Below are 23,610 nucleotides of genomic sequence, written 5' to 3' on the forward strand. Positions count from 1 at the left end.
ATCAGTACACAATGAATTATTTGAAAAATATGGGTGTCTCTGCCCAGACACATGCATGCAGATAGCATCAACACTAACTAGAGTACCATGTCTGTATTCCATTTAAAAAGAAGAAAATACACATTCACTGGTAATTCCCTCCATGTAAAGTATGTATTTGTGTGTACAGACACGTTTACACATGTATCAGCATGCTGATAGAATACAAAGGATTTCTGACTTCAGAAAAATACTGTAGTGACCTTTTAAACAACATTTTAAAAACATGATTAGATTTATAAAACTTAATTTCCACAAAGCTCAGGTTCATTGGTTAACATAAAGCTGAAATGCTATACACCAGTACAGTGAAAAACCTGGTAAGGCAAAGTGGATTTTTGAGATGCTCAAACTATATAAAACCCAAGTCAGAGAGCAGGCAAGTTACCTGGTGGAGTCCTGGCTTTTGAACGTTTTGCTGTGGGATTTGAAGGAATTAAGAACCATTGTATGCATTTGATCAGCTGTGTTTGGAGAATTAGATACTTTTGTAAGTCCTCAAACCAACTTTTATCAGCACTCAAACCACATTATCAAGAATCTACACAATCCTAAAAGCAGTCCTAAAAGGTACACTAAAAAAGGACCAACAGCAATTTTGCACTCACTAAAGCATACAGTCTAACACCAAGGAAGTTGTGTTTGATTTTAGGATTTAAACTGATTAAGAGGGTGGGCTTCTGCACCATCATAACCTTCCTTCCTCCCTCATTCCCACCCAAGGGCACCTCCCAACATCAATACACACCTGCCCCCTGGGGGGCAGACTCTAGGTTTGCTACCCTCTCCAGTCACACAAGAGGGCGGTCTCATTTTCTCAACATGGACCTTTGTAGGCAGGCATCTCCTTTGTTAGACAGGTAAGGATGCAGGATCAAATACAGGGAGTAGATATTTTAGATGTTACCTAAAAACTACAAAATGAGCTCGCAGGGCTTGCGGAGGATCCATTCCCTTCACTGTTTCTCTGAGTCCCACTGCAGATGAGAGGCATTGAGATCCCACTCAGCTGCTGTATCATTGTACAGTCAGTGTCTATGACACGAATGAGAAGTTTCCTGGGTCCTGGTGCACAATTGTTTGCAAATGTATTCCACCCAACTGTGAGACAGAGATAAACCATGGTCATGTTGGCAGAAGATTTGAGAAAGACAACTTCACTATTTGGGACTCTCCTGAAAGCAAGGTGTTCCCGTACTGCCATAAAGTAGCCTAGTCCCTATATCTATCAGTATGGATTATGCTCTTTGATAGGGCAATAAGAATCTGAATTTGAACCTGGGCTGAAAACAGTTATACATACAAACACAGAAGGATACACAGCTTTTAAGGTCCAGAGAGAATGAGGTAGAGATAAAACTTGATTGTAAGTATAAAAAGGAAACGTTCCACTATATGAAATAATTCAAAAGATACCAAAATATTTACATATAGATAGAATACATTTTGAAATGCATTCTTACGTTATCAGAGACATGCAGAAAACACACTTTTCCTCAGTAAGACTTACGTGTTTTTTTATGTACATGGTAGAATTCTCTTCAGAATAGGTTAAAAATTAAAGGGCAGAAAAGTTAAATACAAACTTGTAAGCTATGGATGGTACTTTTCCTGTATACTACTTTTCAGTCTATCACCAATCAAGACTTGAGTATATGCTGTGTGTAAAGCATTTATTGATAATTAAGATTATGCAATAAAATATTGTATAACATTATTTAAAATCCTTGAGCTCTACTTTAATGGCTGAAATGATCAAGCCCTTATACAAAAGTTTCCAGTGTAAGCTGAGGTCCTACAACTACATGCTCTTTCAGAAGGCCGATGTATCTTGTGTGTGATAAGTGCAAAGGAAACAACTCGATGCAAATTTAATTTCACTCTAGATCTAGATACAGTATCGGTTATAAAGGAGGAGGACTACTTTGATTAAATTAGTAAAGTCATTGAGAAACCTGATAGGAGTTAAAGTAACAAACCACAGGGTTTGGTTGGTCACACAGAGTCGGACACGACTGAAGTGACTTAGCAGCAGCAGCATGTTAATCTAGTCCTTTCCTGATGTAGTTTTCTCCTCAAAGTGTTTTCGGCCTGAAAACTAAAATAAGGAGTCAGTAAGGAAACTCATAAAAAAGACAAAACATTAGCAGGAAATCTTAGCAGATGAGGCTTTAAGCAGATTGGCTAATACTTGTGCTGTGGTTTGGAGTGACCTCATGATTGGAATTACAGGAGCAAGAACTTGTGATGACATATATTGGCTTAAAGGTCTCCTTTTGAACAGCTATAAAGAAAAATGCTTGAAATAGCTTTTTACTCACTCATTGACTTAAAACTGAGTTTGATGAAGAATTAACTGATAATTCTATGGACTTAGAAGGATAATACTCAGTTATCTGTATGGTTATAAATAACTATACAAATCTAACCAGGATTTGGTTAGATTTCTAAAATACATGGTCCTGAAGGCTATTTCACTATTAGCAGCAACAACAAAACTTCTGGGGGGGCTCCTACTGGCCACAGGTGTGATTTGAACACCAAAAAGAATAATAGACTGAAACACATTAAAACTACAAAAATTCATGAATCTATAATTATACCAAAAAAGAGGAACCTAAAAGAACTTAACCTGTCATCATCTATTAAACCAATTCCTTACTTTGAAGTTGATAATTAAGCATAAAAAATAAAACATTTAACCTGGCTTTCAAGTAAGAACTGTATTTAAGGATGATCAAATAATTCAAGTTGAGAGAAAACTATAGGAGAGAATTAGAGAAAAAAAATTCACAAACCCTTAATAAAATTGCTGATTAAGGCAAGAACTATTACTAAACATTAAAAATCCTGGGTGAATGGCTATTGGAGAACTGAGCATTCATTCAACGCTAAAGGAACCATACAGATAACTCACTAGTCACAAAGGAGAAAATGTAATTGGGGGATGGTTGTCACATTAATCCCGTGATTTATTTTAACATCGTTAATGGTAGATCAACAAGATATTTGTTTTCTGTTGTGATTTGAAGCATGTGTCTCATCTATGATATGTTCTAGCAAAAAAAAAATGTTTTATTCAAATTCGTGAAGCCTCTAGTTAGATACAACTTTTAGATTATAGGTAGTTCAGAAGATGGAGGGACAAGCTAAATAACACCTTGAAAAAAGCAGGTGGACATATTCACAAGATGGGATTCTATAAGACAGCTGCTCCAACTCCCTTTAACAAGTCCTTGTCATAAATAAAGGGACAGTACTAGGTTAAGATAGACTTCTGAGACTTAGAGGGATGTGACCATTCGTAGTGTAAGGTCACAGACTGAATACTAGCTTGGATAAACCAACTACAAATGTGGGGACACTTGGGGAACTTTGAATATGGTCTGAGGTAAATAAACGTGTTTCAGAATGAGAAAGCAGAGATTGTGGACTGAAAGAAAATAGGTTACAGAACACTACATAGAGTATAACCTTATTTTGGTTAAAAGATGTAAATTACATGAACAGAAAACGATCTGGAAGAATATGCATTAAAGTGTTAGCAATAATCTTTGGTGGTAATGTAAGGTTTTCTTTATTTTTGTTTGTCTATCTTTTCTAATTTTCCCCAATGTACTTATACTGCTTCTATAACAACAAATAGTTATTTTAAAAGAAGAACTTCTAAAAAATTGTGAGTTCGCCACTTCTGTGAGGTAACTGATTACAGAATGTCTGTAGATCAACAAGAAGAGAAACTAAGTACTACTACCCATCTGGTGACAGCATATCTGATTTGTGGATAAAGTACTTAAATTTTTAAGTGCTTGGCTCACAAAGATAATACTAAAAAGTAACAGAAATGCCACTGAACAATAAAGGCAGGCAAGAGGCTAACATTTTTGAAATAGTCAATTAAAAAAAATACAAGTAAGATACATCTTGCTGTGTGTCATTCACCCTCCAAATCAAGCCTTGACTACTAGTATTTACCCTTGGGAAAAAAAAAAACCAACTTAGAGTCTAATATTTAAAGCATGTAGGTTAATAATCACGAGAGGCTCATACCCCATGGCAGGCTGAATTCCTCACCTAGGCCTCGGGAGTGGCGTTGGGCTCGGAGTCCTCCTGGGGAGGAACAGCAGAGCCTTCCTGTTCTGCAAGCGCTTCCCGGGCTTGGCTGCCTAAGACTGCGTCATGAATGCTGTGAAACAGCAGCTCCAGTAAGGCAGGATTTTCAAAGAATCGATTTCGAGTGAGGTCATTCACAACTTGGGCTATAAAAGAAAAAGGGAAAGTTAGCCCACACTCTGGGTGTCAGTCTTAAACATTAAAAAAATAACATTTTCACATAAAATATTAAAATGATACAAAGTAAAAAATCTCACCCCAATACTTGTCCTCATGACATCACTCCCCTGGTCAAGGAAGCCACTTTTATTATTTTCTTGTGTATTATTTCAGTATGTTTTTATGCAGATGTAAATATAAGTATATATTTATTTTATTTTCCATTACCTAAAAGATAGCATTATCTTTTGGTGTGTATGTGTACATATATATATAATTTGGGATTTTTTTTTTTTACTTTTCACTTTTTTTTTTTTAATCATTACACAGTGTTCTATGTACAGTTTATTTAACTGACCCCTTCTGTTTGACACAAATTGAATTTGGCCTTTTGTTTTTGTATACTGTGATGATTAATCACGTAATGTGTCATTTTGGGTGTGTGGAGCATATTGCTGGATTTTCTGGGTTAAAGGTAAAAATGAATTTGTAATTTGGAAACAAAATGCTGGTCTGCTCTCCATAGAGACTGCTGCAGTTTGCACTCTCACCAGCAATATCAGGGTTCCTATCCTCCCACAGTGAGCCTACAGAGCCTGCTGTCAGACATTTCCAATTTTTGCCATTTTGGTAGGTGAAAAGTGAAGCCTTTATGTGAATTTAATTTTCTTTTTTTTTTTTACTTTAAAAAATACTATTTTATTTATCCTCATGTATGAAAAAAGGGATAAACTACCATGTGTACACACATACCAATATTGGAAACAGAATTCAATAATGGATCCCACCTAAATTTTACAAAGAACAAACAAACAGTAAAAAAACACTGATTGGTTATAGAAAGCAGAGTGGAAGAAAAAAAACATTAGCTATCATCTTCATTTCCATTAAAGAGCAGCACCCTCTGAGGAGAAACAAATTCGTTAGTAGGACTCACCTACAGCGCACAGTAATATATACAAATGAAAGTTAGTGATTGTACTGGTTTCATTCACTTTTCCTAAGCCACTTTCTCCTCCTCACACTCAATGCAAAGAAAATAATATGAAGAAAAATATGGCCTCATTATTCACAATAAAAAGAGTCTGCCTCATTCTGCAGGCCTGGCATATGGTATAAAAGGGAGCACTTCATGGCTCAAGGGGATCAAAGTATCATTTTGATTCTGAGCCACCAAATAGGATCTCATGCATATTTGGTGACCGGACTAACTCCACAGGAGCTGTGATAGACTGAACCACTTCTGTGGTATCCCCAGATCTCACTAAATAAGAAACAGCCCTACCCAAAAAAAGATAACCATCAACCTGTCCATAAATTCTATCTCTTAGGCTCTTTTTCTAGAGTAAAGTGGAAAAAGGGGTCCTTGAGTACATGGATACAAGTGTCACTGTGGCCTAAAGATTGCTGGATTGATATTGTGTCTGATATGATGAAGAAAATTCCAGATTAAGAAACTTCCACAACTTGTCTCAATTCTTCAAATAATGGAGCAAGTTCCTTTTCCAGGCTGACAATTAGTCCTGTATTAGCACTGCTGCTGGCTATGAAACTCACTACCAAAGGTAAACGATTGAATTGAACCACCTGGTAGGTGTTATAGTAACAGATGATACTTTTATTTTTTGAAAGTCCGAGTTTGCTCCCTTGGTCTGTTGCAAGGGCAAAAGTTGATAAGAAACCAGGTCTCAAAGCATGCTCTGGAGCATTATCATTGGCCACTTTGATGACAGGCACGCCATCTCTATCGGACACAACAATAGCATGGAGCCCCTCAACACTCGGTAATTTTTTATGCAGGAATCGTTTTAGATCATCCGCCATGATGAACCCCTTTCTCCCGCGGGATCAATCTCCACGCCTGGGTTTCTGGGCTGCCTGGTTCTCTGAACTGTCAATTCAGGGACAACTTCTGGGACAGGTTCCTCTAAAATCCGCACTCACATGATTTGTGTCTGGATTTAATTTTCGAGTACTGTTTTAACCAAAATTTATATTAAAAATAGCAGGCATTGCATGGTAAAACACTTAAATGATTTTATATAACTTTGTTATGGCAGCCATTAAATCCATGATTACTAAAAAAATCACAACTGCCTCACAATGGTTTACTAGCTCCTTTCCTCAAACTCCAGTGCAAGAGGCCTGCCACAAGTAACCCAGGAATGTGAATGCCTGTTAAATGGCTAATTTCAAAGCTTAGCTTCAGAGTAATTTTCAGAAGAACAATTTTCATTTTCACCAAAACTAAAATTAAGGGAAAATTCTTCCAAGTGTAGTTATTAAAAAAAAGAAACAAAACCAAAATGTTAAAATGCCTCCCCCAAGGATGCAGAGAGAAGAAAATTTCTCTTCTTGGATGCTGTTTAGTTTTTTTATAACAAAAATTATTATAAATAAATGTAATATAAATTCTGTTTTAGAAATAAATAAATAAAATGCCTCCCCCTTCTAAAATTGTACTCACCACTGCATCCTGCTAAATACACGTAAATACCGACATCTCCATATTCTTTCACAATCTGTAAGAATGTTGAAATAAAGCTTAGTTTCTCTTGACACTGTGAGGTGTCAAGAGACTTTTCTTTCTATCAATATGTATTTAGTAATATAAGATGCTCTGGTTCATTCACTTGAGCAATTTTGCTTCAAAAATTATGCATTTTGAACTAATCATTTAAAATTTGCCTTTTGTTTGATTTTTACATCAACAGTGATGATTTGGAACATTGAAGAATTCTTGTTAAATTTTATTCAAGTGTAATAAAATCCTTATGGTAATGACTTAAAAAAAACCTTCTTGAAGAGATATATACTAAAATATTTAGATTATATGATGACTGAGATGTGCTTCAAAATAAGAGGAGGGGAAAGTGGGTGTGGGAGATAAACGAAACAAAATTGACCATGAATTGATAATTGTTGAAGCTGAGTGATAGTTACAGGGGGTTCATTACACTCTGCTCTTTACTTTTGTATATTTTTGCTCTTTTTAACAACAAAAAGTTGAAAACCCAAAGCAACAGCAACCAAATTTTAAGAACCCTAGTTCAGTTTTCTGATTTAACTGATGGTGATACTGGGCACAGAGATATGATCCTTAAAAGACTCCTTGAAGATGATGCTTACCCCTGCCAGAGTTTTTACACCAACTGAATCAATAAAATTGACTTGCGTAAAATCCAGAATGACGGTGTGGATGTTATCCCCTGGGGGCATAAATCTTTGCAGTTCCTCAGGAAGTGTGCTCTTGATGACTATTGGTGGGTATTTTATTTCATTCTCGTCTTCCTCGGGCTTGGTGCCATCTTCTCCATCTACTTCGGCATCCTAGGTCAAAATCAAACCAAACCAGAATTCTATAAATAACTCATATTTTGGTTCTGAGAAAGATTTGTGAGAGAAAAATTAGTCCTTATATTCTCCAGTTTCTGATTATAGCAGATCTCTTCTAAATTACTATATTCCAGCCTTGTATATGACAAAAAAGGATATGTACACAATATTCAATTTTAGCTGTTTCTTTTTTCTTCCTTCTCTTCCTCTATTGTCCAGTGAAACCACTTTCTTTAGTATTCATATGCATTTTCCTCTCACTTCTAAAATAGTCTTATTAATTTCAACATGACAGATCACAGTTACCATAAGATCAAACAGCAAAAACCAGTCTTTGAGGTTTTTCCCACTATTAGCTGAATGAATTTCTGACAAAGTAATAACAGTAACATTTATTAAGGTGTTATGTGATTTTTGTTTCTAAAAATCATGTTTTCCTGGCTCCTATCACTACTTATTTCAGAAGCATTCTCATAACTGACCTTATTATGTATTTTTAATATATAAAGGATACTTACCTTATTTCTAAGCTTTCCTATTTTAGGAACTTCATGCTGTGTTAAAAGGTGAGGGGCATGCAGATCAAGAGTAAAGGGGGAGCACGCAGATCAAGAGACAAAGGAAAATTACAACGAAGGGACTGCTCACCACTTTGACTATGGTTGCATTGGCCATGTTGGCATTTCCAACTTCCTTAGCATACTTCCTCATCGCCTTTCTTCTTGCTCCCATTATGAAGGCTGGGTTCACTCCAGTCTTTACAGAGGGCAATAAATGCAAAAATCACTTCTTGCTCCCAGAATCCACCCAAAGCAATTAATCTTTAATTCTCTCCATCTGATTGTTTCCTATGCCAAGTTATCACCCTAACTCTTGCTCTGCTGCTGCTGCTAAGTCACATCAGTCGTGTCCGACTCTGTGTGACCCCATAGGCGGCAGCCCACCAGGCTCCCCCGTCCCTGGGACTCTCCAGGCAAGAACACTGGAGTGGGTTGCCATTTCCTTCTCCAAACCTCTCCCTCAAATGCCCTGAACTGGGTTACTCCCTCATTAAAAGAACATTGGTAACTTTTCTTATTCTTGGTCTTGATTCCAGACAGCCAGAAGCTAAATATTAAAGAGAATTTTAATGTGGACCATTCTTTTAAGGTCTTTATTCAATTTGTTACAATACTACTTCTGTTGTAAGCTTTGGTTTTTGGCTACGAGGCATGTGGGATATCTTTACTTCCCGACCAGGAATCGAACCCACACCCCCAGCACTGGAAAGCAAAGTCTTAACCCACTGGACCACCAGGGAAGTCCCTAAAAAGAATTTTAAAGTAGTGTTTTTCAAACTTAGATCTCTCAGATTTTTATATTTAAGATACTGTATGGGTTGACTGGGAGGTTTTCCTCTTTAGTGGATAGCGTGGTGTGGAGTACTAATCATGACAATAGGAATCCATGTGATCCCAAGAATAAGAAGCTTAATTTTTTTCTAAATATTTCTGAAACAACTATATGCATATATTAAAAGAGAAAGAATAGTAGTGTTGGTTACCCAATGATTGAAAAGTACTTAATTCCATCCACTGACTTGTATAATTGCAAATCATTAAAATGATAAATTTTAAGTTATATTTTACTATAATTAAAAAAGAGATGGAGAGAATCAAACAGTATAAATGGTATATAGAGACATGTAAGTGACCCTCACATGCTTATCAATCTTTAGATTCCTTCCTCAGAAATAATCACTCTTAATTTCTCGTGACTCACCTTTCTTTTTAATGCATTGCTATATAAGTCACTATTTGCATAGTAAATTGGGGCATTTATTTGGAATATTTTTATTCCAGGAATTTCTTTCACCTGAAAAATAAAATGTTAGTGAATTTAATATATGGAAATATTTCAGAATCAAAACTTCAACTGCCTCTCTTTTCCAACTTGAAAATTAATACAGATGTTGCCAAGGACCCTTTGACAGTGTTTAAATAAAATAATGTCAGTTTAGCTGACCTACTCATGTTCTGAAGGAAGGCATGTTGAATGGAAGGCCTTTAAAAATGCACATCTTCCCATTTCTTTTAAAAGTTTTTGTTTCTTTTTTTTTTTTTTTACCATAAAATACAAAGAAGAAACTGAAAAACATTAAAAAATCGAATCTAGGAGAGGGGAGCTGCCACTCAAACTATGAGACGCAGTCACATAAAATGAACAGAAGTTTATATTGGTTTATTCATAGTATATAGGTAGGAGTCAAAACAGACTCAGGTGAAAATTTTATCAAGAAGCCTCATGAAATTCTGGAATGCAGTTGGAAACGTAATTAAGCACATAACTCTTTGGAAGGGGGAAAATATACCAATCCTACCACCAGTCTAATTTATTAATATCTTACAGTGAGTCTGAGAACTTCTTCCCAAACACAAAACAAACAGATAAAACTAGTTTAAGAAGACTTTGTAAAAGATTCTACATAAGAGATTCCACATCAGAAAAGAAAATTCAAAGTCAAGGATATTTTAAGCCATAAGTTTTTTTTAACCATTAAAAATTAAGCAGAAAAAAAAATGAAGTAGGAAAATTCCACAACTCCACCACCTACATTGTACATGGCTAATATTAGAATTTTATCACCCATTTGAATTCATCAGAAGGAAATCATGCACATACAGATCACCCTGGCAAATAGTCTTGGTATTCTGTAAACATATACTTTAAGTCCAAGAATATTTATAATATTAAGAGGCTGTGTAACTGATGTGTAGTATAAACTATAAAACTGAATCCAGACAGTAAATGGAAGTTCAGACTTTTCACTCTGACCACTACACTTCCCATATCTCCACCCCTAACTATCCTGAGTAAAAATAATAATTAGCCAATCAAATCATATGCTTACAACCATTTAAAATGATAGAAAAAAGGACCTACCTCCTCATATGCATCTATATCAATGTACACATCAGTGTCAGGAAGCTGCCCAAGGACTTTGTAGCTTGGACTGCAGACAGAGAGCGAGTATGTTAAAATATTATCATGCTGATGCTCAGGAAGTGATGGAAACACAAGATTCTGCACATCTGCAAATCTTGTATGGATTTGCTAGTGACTTCAGGGATACTTGGTTCTTTCTCTTTTTGTTTATTTGGTCCTTTTATGGTCCCTTTTCAGAAGGGCCCCACTTATATTTGCATTCCCAGTACCATCCCAAACCTAACACAGCCCACACCCCCCACCTACATACACCTCTGCTACTGCTGCTACTGCTAAGTCACTTCAGTCGTGTCCGACTCTGTGTGACCCCATAGACGTAAGCCCACCAGGCTCCCCTGTCCCTGGGATTCTCCAGGCAAGAACACTGGAGTGGGTTGCCATTTCCTTCTCCAATGTGTGAAAGTGAAAAGTGAAAGTGAAGTCGCTCAGTCGTGTCCGACCCTTAGCGACCCCACGCACTGCAGCCTACCAGGCTCCTCCATCCATGGGATTTTCTAGGCAAGAGTACTGGAGTGGCTTGCCATTGCCTTCTCACATACACCTCACACATACACAATATACATACACAGCACATATGCCTCACAACACATACACACATATAACACCACACACCTGCTCGTACATACCATCCACATATCACAAACACAATCTGTTCCAGACAAAAGACTTAAGGATTTAAAGATGGGAGGAAAAATTAACTGTGCAGAGTTCAAACCATGCTTAGGACATGATCTCATGTCACTTGGTAGACGAAATTATCTTCCTGCTCTAATTCTAAAGCAGGAGAGGGGATTTTCATTTTATTTGAAATAAGAGAACTGACTTGTGGAGCAAGAGATTGGAGGATCAACAGAAGGTGTGGGGAGAAAACAAAAGTCTCAAATAAGCATAGGAGTTTCCTTAAGTGAGAATAGATTTTTAAAAAATTTATATTTAATTGAAGGACAATTGCTTTACAATATTGTGTTGGTTTCTGCCGTGTATCAACATATATCAGCCATAGGTATACGTATCTCTCCTCCCTCTTGAACCTCCCTCCTACCTCCCACCTCCCACCCCATCCCACCCTTCTAGGTTGTCACAGAGCCCTGGTTTGAGTTCCCTGAGTCATATAGCAAATTCTCACTGGCTATCTATTTTACATATGGAAGTGTGTATGTTTCCATGCTACTCTCTCGATCTGTCCCACCCTCTCCTCCCCGCCACTCTGTGTCCACAAGTCTGTTCTTTATGTATGCGTCTTAACTGCTGTCCTGCAAATAGGCTCATCAGTACCACTTTTGTAGATTCCATGTATATGTGTTAATATCTGTTTTTCTCTTTCTGCTTACTCCACTCTGTATAATAGGCTCTAGGTTCATCCACTTCTTTAAAACTGACTCAAATATGTTCCTTTTTACAGCTGAGTTACATTCCACTGTATATGTGTACCACAGCTTCTTTATCCATTCATCTATTTATGAACATCTAGGTTGCTTCCATGTCCTAGCTATTGTAAATAGCTGGGGTACTTGTGTCTTTTTCAATTATGGTTTTCTCAGGGTATATGCTCAGAAGTGGGGTTGTCGAGTCATATGGTAGTTTTATTCCTAGTTTTTTAAGGGATCTCCGCACTGTATTCCATAGTTGCTGTATCAATTTACATTCCTACCAATAGTGAAAGAAGGTTCTTTTTTCTCCATACCCTCTCCAGCATTTACTGTTTGTAGATTTTTTGATGATGGCCATTCTGACCAGTGTGAGGTGGTATCTCATTGTAGTTTTGATTTGCATTTCTCTAATAATGAGTGATGTTGAGCATGTTTTCATGTGTTTATCAGCCATGCGTATGTCTTCTTTGGAGAAATGTCAGTTTAGGTTGTCTTCTGCCTACTTTTTGATTGGGGTGCTTGTTTTTCTGGTGTTGGGTTGCATGAGCTGCTTGTATAATTTGGAAATTAATGCTTCATCAGTTGTTTCATTTGCTATTATTTGTATTCCTACACACTAACAACAAAAAATCAGAAAATTATTGCAACAAAAAGAATAAAATACCTAGCAGTAAACCCACCTACAGAATCAAAGAGTTGTACACAGAAAACTATTAAGACACTGATGAAAGAAATCAAAGGTGATGTAAAACAGATGGAAAGATATTCCATGTTCCTGGGTTGGAAGAATCAATATTGTAAAACCAACTATACTACCAAATGCAGTCTACAGATTCAATGCAATCCCTGTCAAATTACCAATGGCATTTTTCACAGAACTAGAACAAAAAATTTCACAATTTGTATAGAAACACAAAAGACTTCGAATAGGCAAAGCAATCTTGAAAAAGAAGAATGAAGTGGAGGAATCAACCTTCCTGACCTCAGACTATACTACGAAGCTACAGTCACCAAGACAACATGGTACTGGCACAAAAACAGAAACATAGACCAACGGAACAAGATAGAAAGCCCAGAGATAAACCCATGCAACTATGGGCACCTTATTTTTGACAAAGGAGGCAAAAATATACAATGGGGAAAAGACAGTCTCTTCAATAAGTTGCACTGGGAAAACTGGACAGCTATGTGTAAAAGAATGAAATTAGAATGCTTCCTAACACCATACACAAAGATAAACTCAAAATGGATTAAAGACCTAAACATAAGACCGGAAACTATAAAACTCATAGAGGAAAACATAGGCAGAACACTCTATGACATAAATCACAGCAAGATCCTCTACGACCCACCTTCTAGAATAAAGGAGATAAAAATTAACAAGTGGGACCTACTTAAACGTAAAGGCTTTTGCACAGCAAAGGAAACTATAAACAAGGTGAAAAGACAACCCTCAGAATGGGAGAAAATAATAGCAAATGAGTACATTAAAAAAAATTACTTATTGATTTATTTGGCTGTGTTGGGTCTTAGTTATGGGATGTGGGATCTTTCATCTTCATAGTGGTATGTGAGATCTTTAGTTGCTGCATGTGAACTCTCACTCACAGCATGTGAGATTTTGTGTTCTTGACCAGGAATTGAACCCGGGGTCCTTGCATTGGGAGTTTGGAGTCTTAGCTACTGGACTGCCAAGAAAGTCCCAAATGAATAGATTTTAAACATTATTTTTCAAGAACACAAATTCCTATATCTTTACAGTCTGGCTCAAAGTAGACAGTGAAATGATGATAGGTACTATTTCTTAAACACCTGCTATTACCTTATTATAGCCCATTAAAAATATACTGGGTTTATTTCTGCCATCATGTGGAAGAGAAACTGAAGTCCAGTGGGGTTAGGTGAGTTGTTCAAGTTAGGGAGCTCAGCAGACCCAGAATATGACTCAAGGTCTTTTCTTTGACATTTCATGTCCTTGTTATCATGCTCTGGTATTCCTCAGCATGTATGTACAACTGCTTTGTGAGTTAGAATCTATAGCAGAAATGTCACAGGTTTTTTTAGGTGGGTTCCCTCAACAAACATTCAGAGAACACACAACCATGTGCTGGTTCTGGGCTCCAGGAATCTCACCTCTACGATTAAGTTGCTCATGCTCACAGTCTAGTGATGACTGTGGACAAATATAACACCAAGGACTGATACTGTAGACAAGCAGAAAGGTTCTCAGCTGAGTTCACAATTATGAGAAAACCTTTTAAAAGAGATTCAAAATGTTGTCCATATGTTGCAATCTAGTTGCCAGGGGGCAGGGGTGAGTAGGGGTTAACACAGGGACCATAGGTGGCAACAGTGGTAAAGCACCTGCCTGCCAAAGCAGGAGACATAAGAGAGGAGGGTTTGATCCCAGGGTCGGGAATATGCCCTGGAGGAGGAAATGGCAACTCATTCCAGTATTCTTGCCTGGAGAATCCCATGTACAGAGGAGCCTGGAGATTTACAGTCCACGGGGTCGCAAACAGTTGGACATAACTGAAGTGACTTAGCATATGGACCACACAAAACACAAGTAACCCGGAGACATGTGAGGTGCTGGAAGACCAAAGCACTGTTGTGGGCACACAGGGGAGGATGAGAGCTCTCTGGCTGGGTGAGTGGGGTCTCAGTGTATGAGGATTTCAACAGACAGATGCGGAAAAGGTCTTCCTGACCAGCTGGAGTGCACTGAAAACCCTCAGGTCTAAATGCTCCTTGTTTCTTTTCTAATCACCCCAAGGAGCAATAAAGTCTCTCTTTATGAACTCTGATGGGGTTTTATCTGGCCAATTCTTATGCTTATTATCACTTGTACCATGCTTATGGTTACTGAAGCACTTATAACCATGTATTTCAATTTCTTATAGATGGATTATAAAATGCTCTTTAAGAATTAGCCTCTGGATTTACAAAAACTCATATTTGAATCATTGTCTACCACTTGCTGTATGATCTTAATCAATCTAGGCCCAAGTTTCCACATCTGTGAAATGGGGATGCTAATAGTCACCGGTCTATAAGGATGAAATGATACAAAGCACGGATCTTTGCACAGAGCCAGGCACATAACCACACTAATTTAATGCCACCATTACTTCATTACCATGATTAGCATCATCATCATCATCATTATGAATCTATCATTCTTAGGAGAATGAAGGCTTTTTGAAGGGAAGGGCCATGTTTTATCTACCGCAATATCCTTAGAGTCTAGCATCTCGATGAGAACACAGGACTGCCTGAAAAAAATTTATCCAGTTTATAATTTTTAAGAAAAGCTTAAAATTATTTTAATATGTCTCCCACCCACCTCAGTTGTGGGGGGGAAAGCTTAATTTCCGTCACATTTTTATCATTGCCCACATCGCCTGCAGGAAGGAGGCATCCGGAACTATTTGCTGATGAACTGACTGTCCCTTAACCTTGTTGGCTGTGAGGGAATCTGGGTGTTTGGAAAACAAGCAAAGCCAGTGAAGCACTAGCCCTCTCTGGACAGCCTGCTCCAATTACAGAAAAAGCAGCAGCTGAAAATAAATAAGCAGCCTGAGTACTGGCTCCCCAAACTCTAACTGACAAAGACCCAGCCCAATCACCAACAGGGACAAAACATAAAAAATGAACTTTACTAAATCATATGGGAGAGAAAAAGAAGCAGAGCATTTAAAAACAACCTAACTTTAAAATTTATGATAAGAAATCACAAACTACTATTTGGGTGAAAAAAAAAGTGAAAAATCTTGAATTCTATACCATGGCTTCTTAAAGGGTATTCATTGTTGTTGTTTAGTTGCTAAGTCACATCTGACTCTTTGGGACCTCATGGACTGTAGCATGCCAGGCTTCCCTGTCTTTCACTATCTCCCAGAGTTTGTTCAAATTCATGCCCGTTGAGTCAGCGATGCCATCCAACCATCTCATTCTGTCACCCCCTTCTCCTCCTGCCCTCAAGTTTTCCCAGCATCAGGGGCTTTTCCAATGAGTCAGTTCTTCACATCAGGTGGCCACAGTATTGGAGTTTCAGCTGCAGCATCAGTCCTTCCAGTGAATATTCAGGGTTGATTTCCTTTAGGATTGACTGGTTTGATCTCCTTGCTGTTCAAGGGACTCTCAAGAGTCTTCTCCAGAACCATTGTTCGAAAGCATCAATTCATTGGCACTCAGCCTTCTGTATGGTCCAACTCTCACATCCATACATGACTGCTGGAGAAACCATAGTTTTGGCTATATGGACCTTTGTCTATATCTATATCATAAAGGATATAGATATTTTTAAACCATGATGTTCACTAAAGCTCTGAGATAAAGAAATCTTGCATGTACTAATAATGTTCTGATTAAAACAAGTGGGGGACTTCTTTTTACATAAAAATGAGTGACAGGGTAGAGTTTGTTATTAAAAACAGTGTAATTCTTATCTTGAGTTTAGATTCCACATGTTAACATTTCCCTTTATGTAGTTTTTGATGAGGAAAATGCTTATTTCCTTAATTCAGAGTGGCAAGCATCCCACCATTCTCCATCTAGCAGCTCTTCAATAAACCACAATCAAAACTTGAAGAACCATCATGTGATTTGCAACTAGAGGCGAAAGCAGACCAACCTCATTTTCATTCCTCCTGTGTTGAGTTTGTTGGGTACATAGTATGAGTCAGGCACTGTGCTAGGCTCTTCACATGCATTATCCTCATCTGAACCTCACTGTGACTCTCTGAGGGAGCAAGTATTAGACTCATTTTATGGAGGCAGAGACCGAGGCTATCATGTAAAATGACAGAGTATATAGAGGATGAAAGCAGGGACTTGAGTCCAGGGTTGTCTGACACAAAAGTCAGGCTATTTGGAAACAATATTTCTTTTTCTTTGTAGTGAGTTATCTATTTATCATGAACACACTATTTTTTTTAAAAAAAAGTTCTTTTATACCTTCTCTATTGGGCTCAGCTTCCTGCTAGAAGGGATGACAGGTCATAATAGTTCAGGGTGGAGGAAGGAACAGCTGAAGCCCCACATATGGTAACTTGGTGTCAGAGTCTGCTCCATGTCATCAAACCCTATCTCAGCACTCAGTGCCAAAGACTGCAAGAATACATAGTTCATTCAGAAGAGCGTATGTAAGACAGGGTGCCACAGGGGCTAGAATGGCATGAACCATGAGACAAATTAAAAAAGTCACTAATGTAATTATCTGGGCTTCCTTGGTAATTATAAACTGTGACAGAATAGAGCATCTACAAAGATCCTATTGAGTTTTTCATTTGTCATTTAGATTATTTAGCCAGCAAGCCCCGTGAGTCCTCAACTCCCTCTCATGCAGACCAGAAGTAATCAAAGAGCTTTCTTTGACCAGGTTGAGCTTTGGTCTGTATCTAAAGTCACTGTTGAATTGTCAGGCAGGAAACACACCCAAGCCAATCTGCACTCTCACCTCTGTGTTCTGTAAATCACAGTCAGCAGTGCGATGATCACAGCAGTAATCAAACCATAGTCCAGGCCCAGGAACAAGGAGGAAACAAAAGTGGTAAGCCAGATGGTCTAAACAAAAGACATAGAGCTTTAGGTAGAATCATGTGAAAAACTTCCTGAATCACACACACACACAGAGTACTTAGCCTTGCTTAACTGGATACTGCATATAATAACTGGCCACAGTAACTTATCTTTCTCACATTTTTACCAGCAACAATTCATTTGCTGCTATGACATACTCACCTAACAATCACCTTTGTTACTTACCAGCTCTATTTTGCTGGTTCTCCAGAAAAAGGGGAGATCTGAGAATTGCATAAACATTCCTTTCAGGTTGACAATCACAATGGCCGACAGCACAGCCTGAAACACAGCACATCCACACATGCCTCTACTCTTGTGTCCAGAGACCCCCTGGACACACTGTGTCCTCAGGAGCCTTGCTGGCTCCTCACTGTCCTCCTGCTGCCCTCTCCACAAACTCTCTCCACTCACTTCCTACACAGCAGTGATGGTGCGTTTGGAGCCAAGAACACCTGGATTTTCAGGACTTGGTTAGCTAAAATGGGCCCTGGAAAACCAGTTTTATATCCTAGTAGCAAACCTGTATGGTGGCCAAGAGGTTTAGAATTAAATGGTACTCAGGGAATGATTTCCCCCATGGTCTTCCTGCATCATGAGTTTTCTACTCTATATCGTCCCTAAGTTCTACTAGATTAAATGTTTTATGAGTGTAGGCCATCTCAAATTTTTAATAGAAGTATAAGGTCATAGAATATCAGAGAGAAGGGACCTTGGAGATAAGCCAAACCCAAACCTCCACTTTGCAGATAAGGAAACAGAACCAGAGATGTTGAGAAGGCTTCGCATAGGTCCCAGGTATTGGCAGATTGTGGAAGAGGATATTGACCCTAGTGTTGACCCTTTTTGCTACTACCCTACTAGGGTTATAGTAAAAACCCACGAGAGTCACAAAAATATCAACTAATAAAACTGTAAAATCTCTACACATGGAAAAACCTCTCACCAAATCCAAGGTACACACCTGAGGTAGTGATTCAAAGAGAAATCCAGTGGCTAATATGACCAGCAGAATCATTAATGAAGCCAAACAACCTGCAAGCTGGATGAGAAAAGACACGTGGAAGGGGCTTTTAGGAAACTTGAGTGAGAAGTGGGACATAGGTTGCTCTTAGTCTCTTGAAAATCACTATGGAAAGATATGACTTCACATAAATCATCCATACCATTACATAAACCTGTAACTGTTTCCCACTCCGTTTTCGAGGTTTTGGTTCCTCTCACAGCCTTCAGGTGAAGGTCGCTCAGTCATGTCCAACTCTTTGTGACCCCACAGACTATACAGTACATGAAATTCTCCTGGCTAGAATACTGGAGTGGGTAGCTGTTCCCTTCTCCAGGGGATCTTCCTAACCCAGGGATTGAACCCAGGTCTACCGCAATGCAGGCAGATTCTTTACCAGCTGAGCCACCAGGAAGTCTTTCAGCCTTTAAACAGAAGCTGAAATGCTTAAATACTCTGAATGAAATGCCCATGCCAGTGGTGGAGAAAAGGAGGTATATGGTGCAGACCTAAGACACACAGGGGCCAGAAGAGTTCAGACATGGCTTTGTTGTTCATTTGCAGTAGCCACGTGTGGTTATTTCAGTTGTAAAAAGTAAATTAAATAAAATTAAAAATTCAGGTCTTGGTTGCACTAGCCACATTTCAAGAGCTCAAGAAGGCCATGTGACTAGTGGCTGCCATACTGGACAGCACAAATATTGAACATTTCCATCACTGCAGAAAGTTCTATGGAACGGGGCTGGCAATCTGCCCACTCTCACTGTCAGGCTTTCATGACAACATCCTATGTCTGAACCTTGAAGTTTACTGGTAGCCAGGAGTGTTAATTTTTTTTTATTTGACTGGCGAATATACTCCTTTTCTGTAGATTCAGTTCCTTGTGATTTGCTTCAACCAATTATGCCTTTCTCTGATTCATACACAGCTCACTGGAGCATGGATCTTCAGGCAGAATACAATCAGGAGATTAGTTTATCATCCAAATCACCAGACCTTAGAGGCCAGCTGCATACAAACCTGTGTCTTCCCTCCAGTTCCCTCCTGAACAAGGCTTCGAGACAAGGAGCATGAAATTGAAAAAGTCTGGAAGAGTGAGCCAATGGAATTGCACAGTCCCAGGGCAATGAGCTCCTTTTCCATGTGGAAGGAAAGCACAAAAGAGATCAGTTATTTTTCAGGAATAGGCATGATGACCCATTTAATGGACATCTTCAACAGTACAGGCTATCTATTCATTCTCTTTCCAGATATAAAAATTTGTTTAGCATGAGTTCAAAATAGGAATTATTGCATAATTTAAGGTGGGAGAAAAACACTTTGAATTTTTATGGCGTTAGAGATTAATGCTGTGATCATCACCTAACCTCCTCTTTCTTAAACACACTCTCTACACAATTAATATTTTTGTTTTTTAAAGAAAACTGCAGTAACAAGGACAAAATACTTTTGATGTTTAAGAGAAAATTATTGGTGGATAGGACTACTGGCATCTTTTAAATACCTGGGCTGATGTTCATACAGGAACCCATGCCAGTGTCCTCTGAACCAGTGAGTGAGTCCTTATCTCAGGGCAACTTCTGGTCTTCTAGTTGGATCACTGTCTCATACAAACATGGAACATCTAGTCTCCTCTTAGAACTACACAGTGTTACAGTAACACTTCAAGCCAAACTAATGGCTCATGGTATTCAGATTAAATAATTTATCTGCAGCTATCTTATAAAAGAAGGCAGCAAATAATATATTTGAGTGAAGAATCATAAACTCAAAGTTTAATGAACAAAGAGAAAGCTTCCAAGTAAAAATGGTTCTGGAAAAATATTAGATTCTCAAGCTGTGAGCTTTAAATTAGGGACAGCACCTAGAGGAGTTTGGCAAACTGTAAACTTCAGAGTGGAGATTTCACCTACTGATGAGGTGAAGCAGGATTCAATACCTCAGTGTTCTGATGATTTAATGCCTCCCACAGTAGAGTAAGATGACCATACCGCTAGGAAGCATCTGCAGGAAATTAATTATTTTTACCTGATTGCCATCAACCTGGTAGCCATGCTTATTTGCCAAGGTCTTGGCCATTGAGATGGTGACTGAAAATCCAACGATGGCTATGGCAATGGCATCCACGTACACAAGGTGGAAGAGGCTGGTGTCTGGATTGGCTGGAGGTAGCAGCCTGAAAAGTGAAGCTGACTTTAACCTGGGTGTTGTGACCACTGGAAAAAACCATGCAGCTAGAGGGGAGCATTTTAGTGGGGGGAGGCGCATTATCTGCACATGAGGTAATCAGCACTTGAGTACCTGTTTCGGCAAAAAGCAGGGCCCTCTTTGACGGCACAGGTTCTTTCCAGGCCCCATCCCCAGAGTGTCAGCTTTCAACCTGAATGGGTTATCAGCAGAGATCCAATGCCATTTTATTTAGAAAAGGAGTAACCCCACACCGCACGGCTCCCCGTACGGCAGGTGTAAGTAAGACTCAAGAGTGGGAAGAAGAGAGGGTCAGTGAAGCGCTCAAATGCCACAAGACATTCAAACCAAAACTGAGGTGAGGAGGGAGCTGGACAAGGCTATCTTATTGGAGAATTACTACTGTCTAGGCAGCACTGCTCTCCCTTGCTATTTGATGTAAGGACTCTGCTTTTTTCTCCACATCCCTTTCGGTGAGTTTCTAACATGGGAAAGGAGCAGCAGCAGATTATACTTCTTGGGTCTCACCTGGGAACCCTAGGAGTCTGGAGGGGCCATAAATGTGACTCCTGGAGCTTTCTAATGGGGAACATAATTTTGTTGTCCATTCCTATAGTTTAGAACCTTTGTCCTAAAAGAACAGTATAGGTATTTCTTGGAATCGTATGGGGGAAAGGGCAATAGAGGTTTTCAAAGGCACCTGCTCCAATTCAAGGCATTGGGCTAAATAATAATAACATCAATTAACTGATACACAGATTTATATTTTTCCAGTCATTTATTAGGTGCTTCTTTTTGTGCCAGGTTCTGTGTTTACCTATCTCTAATAGCACTGTGAGCTAGGCACCATTATAATCCCCATTTTACAGATGAGGAAAATGAAGCATAGTGAGGTCAAGCAATTTGTCCAAGATCAAATGACTCATCTACCAAGTTCAACAAAAACTGTGAAGAACCTGCCTCTCCATGTTATTTCTCATACTGTGTCATATCACAATGATGAAGGGGTTATCTCAGGTTCTGGGGTAAGGGAAAGGGAGGGGAGAAAAGGAAAGGAAGCTAGCATTTATTAAACTCAAGTTATGTGCTACATGCTTGACATATGTCATCTCATTTGTCCTTACAACAATCCTTTTACATAGGTGTCATTATTATCCCAATTTATAGGTGAAAAAAATGAATATTTGCAGAGTTAAATGATCTGCTGAAGACAGAGCTGGGATCAGACTCAGGAGGACTGACTATAGAACTTACTGTCTTTCCCTGCAACTTTGCTGCATAAGCATTAATCAGGAGAGAAGGCATGGCAGCTGGTTTGGGTCTGAGGAATAAGAATATGAGAAAAGAATGTATGTGGCAATGAATTAAGAGATGTAAATCAAGGAATGTGATACATTGCCATGACTGGGATCTTTTAACAGTCATCTATCAATTTCTGGACCCTGCATTGTGTATTTAAGTGTGTGTGTGTGTGTGTGTAGGTAAGCGTGGTAGTTACAGCAGTGTTTTCAAATACAATCACTAACGATTCCTCGCTTGTGTGTGTGTGCTGCTCCCATATTGAGATGTCGTCTGTTTCCCCTCTAGTTGAATCCGGGCTGGCCATTTGATTTGCTTTGATCAGAACGTGGTGGGAGTGATGCTGAGTGAGTGTGGTAAGCCACTTGGCAGCTTCTGCTCTTCTGTCCTGTTGCCCTGAGCCGACACACAGAGACCCTGGCTACCCTGCTGGAGACCCGTGTGGGGAGAAGATGCCAGCTAGCCCTCAGCTGTTCCAGCCACAGAAGCTGAGCTGTCAGACAGAGGTCCTCTTGGTTCCTCCAGCCCCAGTCATCCCTTTAGAGTCTGTGGCTGCCTGAGAGACCCCAAGTGAGACGATCACTCAGTTAAGCCTCATCTACATGGACAAACTGTGAGCAAATAAACTACTGTTGTTTGGCTCATATATCACTGAAATGGTATGACTGTACATATATAGGACGTTAGACAGGCATTATTGGTTTCCAGCCTGGTTTTGAGCAAAGTTCCATAAAGATAAGTTTTCTGGGAAGTCAAGTTTCAAAATGGTACTTTTTTTTTTTTTTTAAGGTTTAGCTTTTACTAATAGAGGGAAAGCATATTTGGGTATAATGCAATAGGGAAAGGAAGGGATTAGGTAGGAATTATGGTGGCATGTGAATTTTAAAAAGGAGAAATCTAAGTGTAAAAATTCACCATGTAAATTACTTGTGATTATTGAATAGGGTTATCTATTGGATCCAAAGACTCGTGTTTATCACATGACTAACTAAGTTAGCGACTCAGGTGTGAGGTAATGGAAAGATCACACAACTGGGTATCAGAAGACTGAGTTCTGACTCCAGGCTGGGACTCACCGAACCGCACTCACATCTCTCAAATGTCACCTTCCCTGACACCCTACCTAAAAGAGCAACCCCAGACCCTCCTGTCTCTTACCTGGCTTCCCCTGCCTTACGGCATGTCTCACTACTGATGTATTGCCTATTTCTCCTAGTAGAATATCAGCTCCATGAGAGCAAAGACTTTTTTGCTTCCATGTTCACTTCTGTTTTTAACTGCTGTGTCCCTAGCACGTAATAGGCACTGAATAAATATATGTTGAATAAGTGAGAATAAATGAACTTTTTAATCTGTTAAGTGAGGATAACACACGTCAACAGTGTTATTGTGAGCCATCATTGACATGGTGGGTATGAAAGTACTTAAAAAATTATAAGTGCAATAGAAAAGCAAGGATTATCACTGTGTTATACTTTTAAATGAATCATAAGTAACACATTTATGATAGCAATTCATTGAAGCTGAGTGCAGGCT

The 23,610-nt window shown here is 38.8% G+C and overlaps 1 protein-coding gene and 1 pseudogene across 2 annotated transcripts in view; both read right to left on the reverse strand.

Annotated features, from left to right (window-relative positions):
- Nucleotides 1-4,113: 4,113 nt before the first annotated feature.
- The window catches only part of SLC26A5 (solute carrier family 26 member 5), a 37,726-nt gene continuing 18,229 nt past the window's right edge, over nt 4,114-23,610 (reverse strand). The window contains exons 8-18 of one of the 2 annotated variants that reach the window (XM_055420237.1): nt 20,617-20,764; nt 19,609-19,722; nt 18,550-18,627; nt 17,772-17,867; nt 17,464-17,570; nt 10,570-10,639; nt 9,409-9,501; nt 8,296-8,403; nt 7,441-7,641; nt 6,779-6,833; nt 4,114-4,298 (exon numbers count right to left, since the gene is read on the reverse strand). In XM_055420237.1, the coding sequence (XP_055276212.1) occupies nt 4,114-4,298; nt 6,779-6,833; nt 7,441-7,641; nt 8,296-8,403; nt 9,409-9,501; nt 10,570-10,639; nt 17,464-17,570; nt 17,772-17,867; nt 18,550-18,627; nt 19,609-19,722; nt 20,617-20,764 (1,255 nt within the window). The remainder of the gene's footprint in view (nt 4,299-6,778; nt 6,834-7,440; nt 7,642-8,295; nt 8,404-9,408; nt 9,502-10,569; nt 10,640-17,463; nt 17,571-17,771; nt 17,868-18,549; nt 18,628-19,608; nt 19,723-20,616; nt 20,765-23,610) is intronic. The other variant, XM_088832232.1, reaches the window with a different exon arrangement.
- LOC129552058 (ragulator complex protein LAMTOR3 pseudogene) lies at nt 5,194-6,279 on the reverse strand (annotated as a pseudogene).

The sequence above is a fragment of the Moschus berezovskii genome, chromosome 3, assembly GCF_049115385.1.
Source record: "Moschus berezovskii isolate FMDL1 chromosome 3, NW_MosBer_1.0, whole genome shotgun sequence".
In the NCBI taxonomy this organism is placed as follows: Eukaryota; Metazoa; Chordata; class Mammalia; order Artiodactyla; family Moschidae; genus Moschus; species Moschus berezovskii.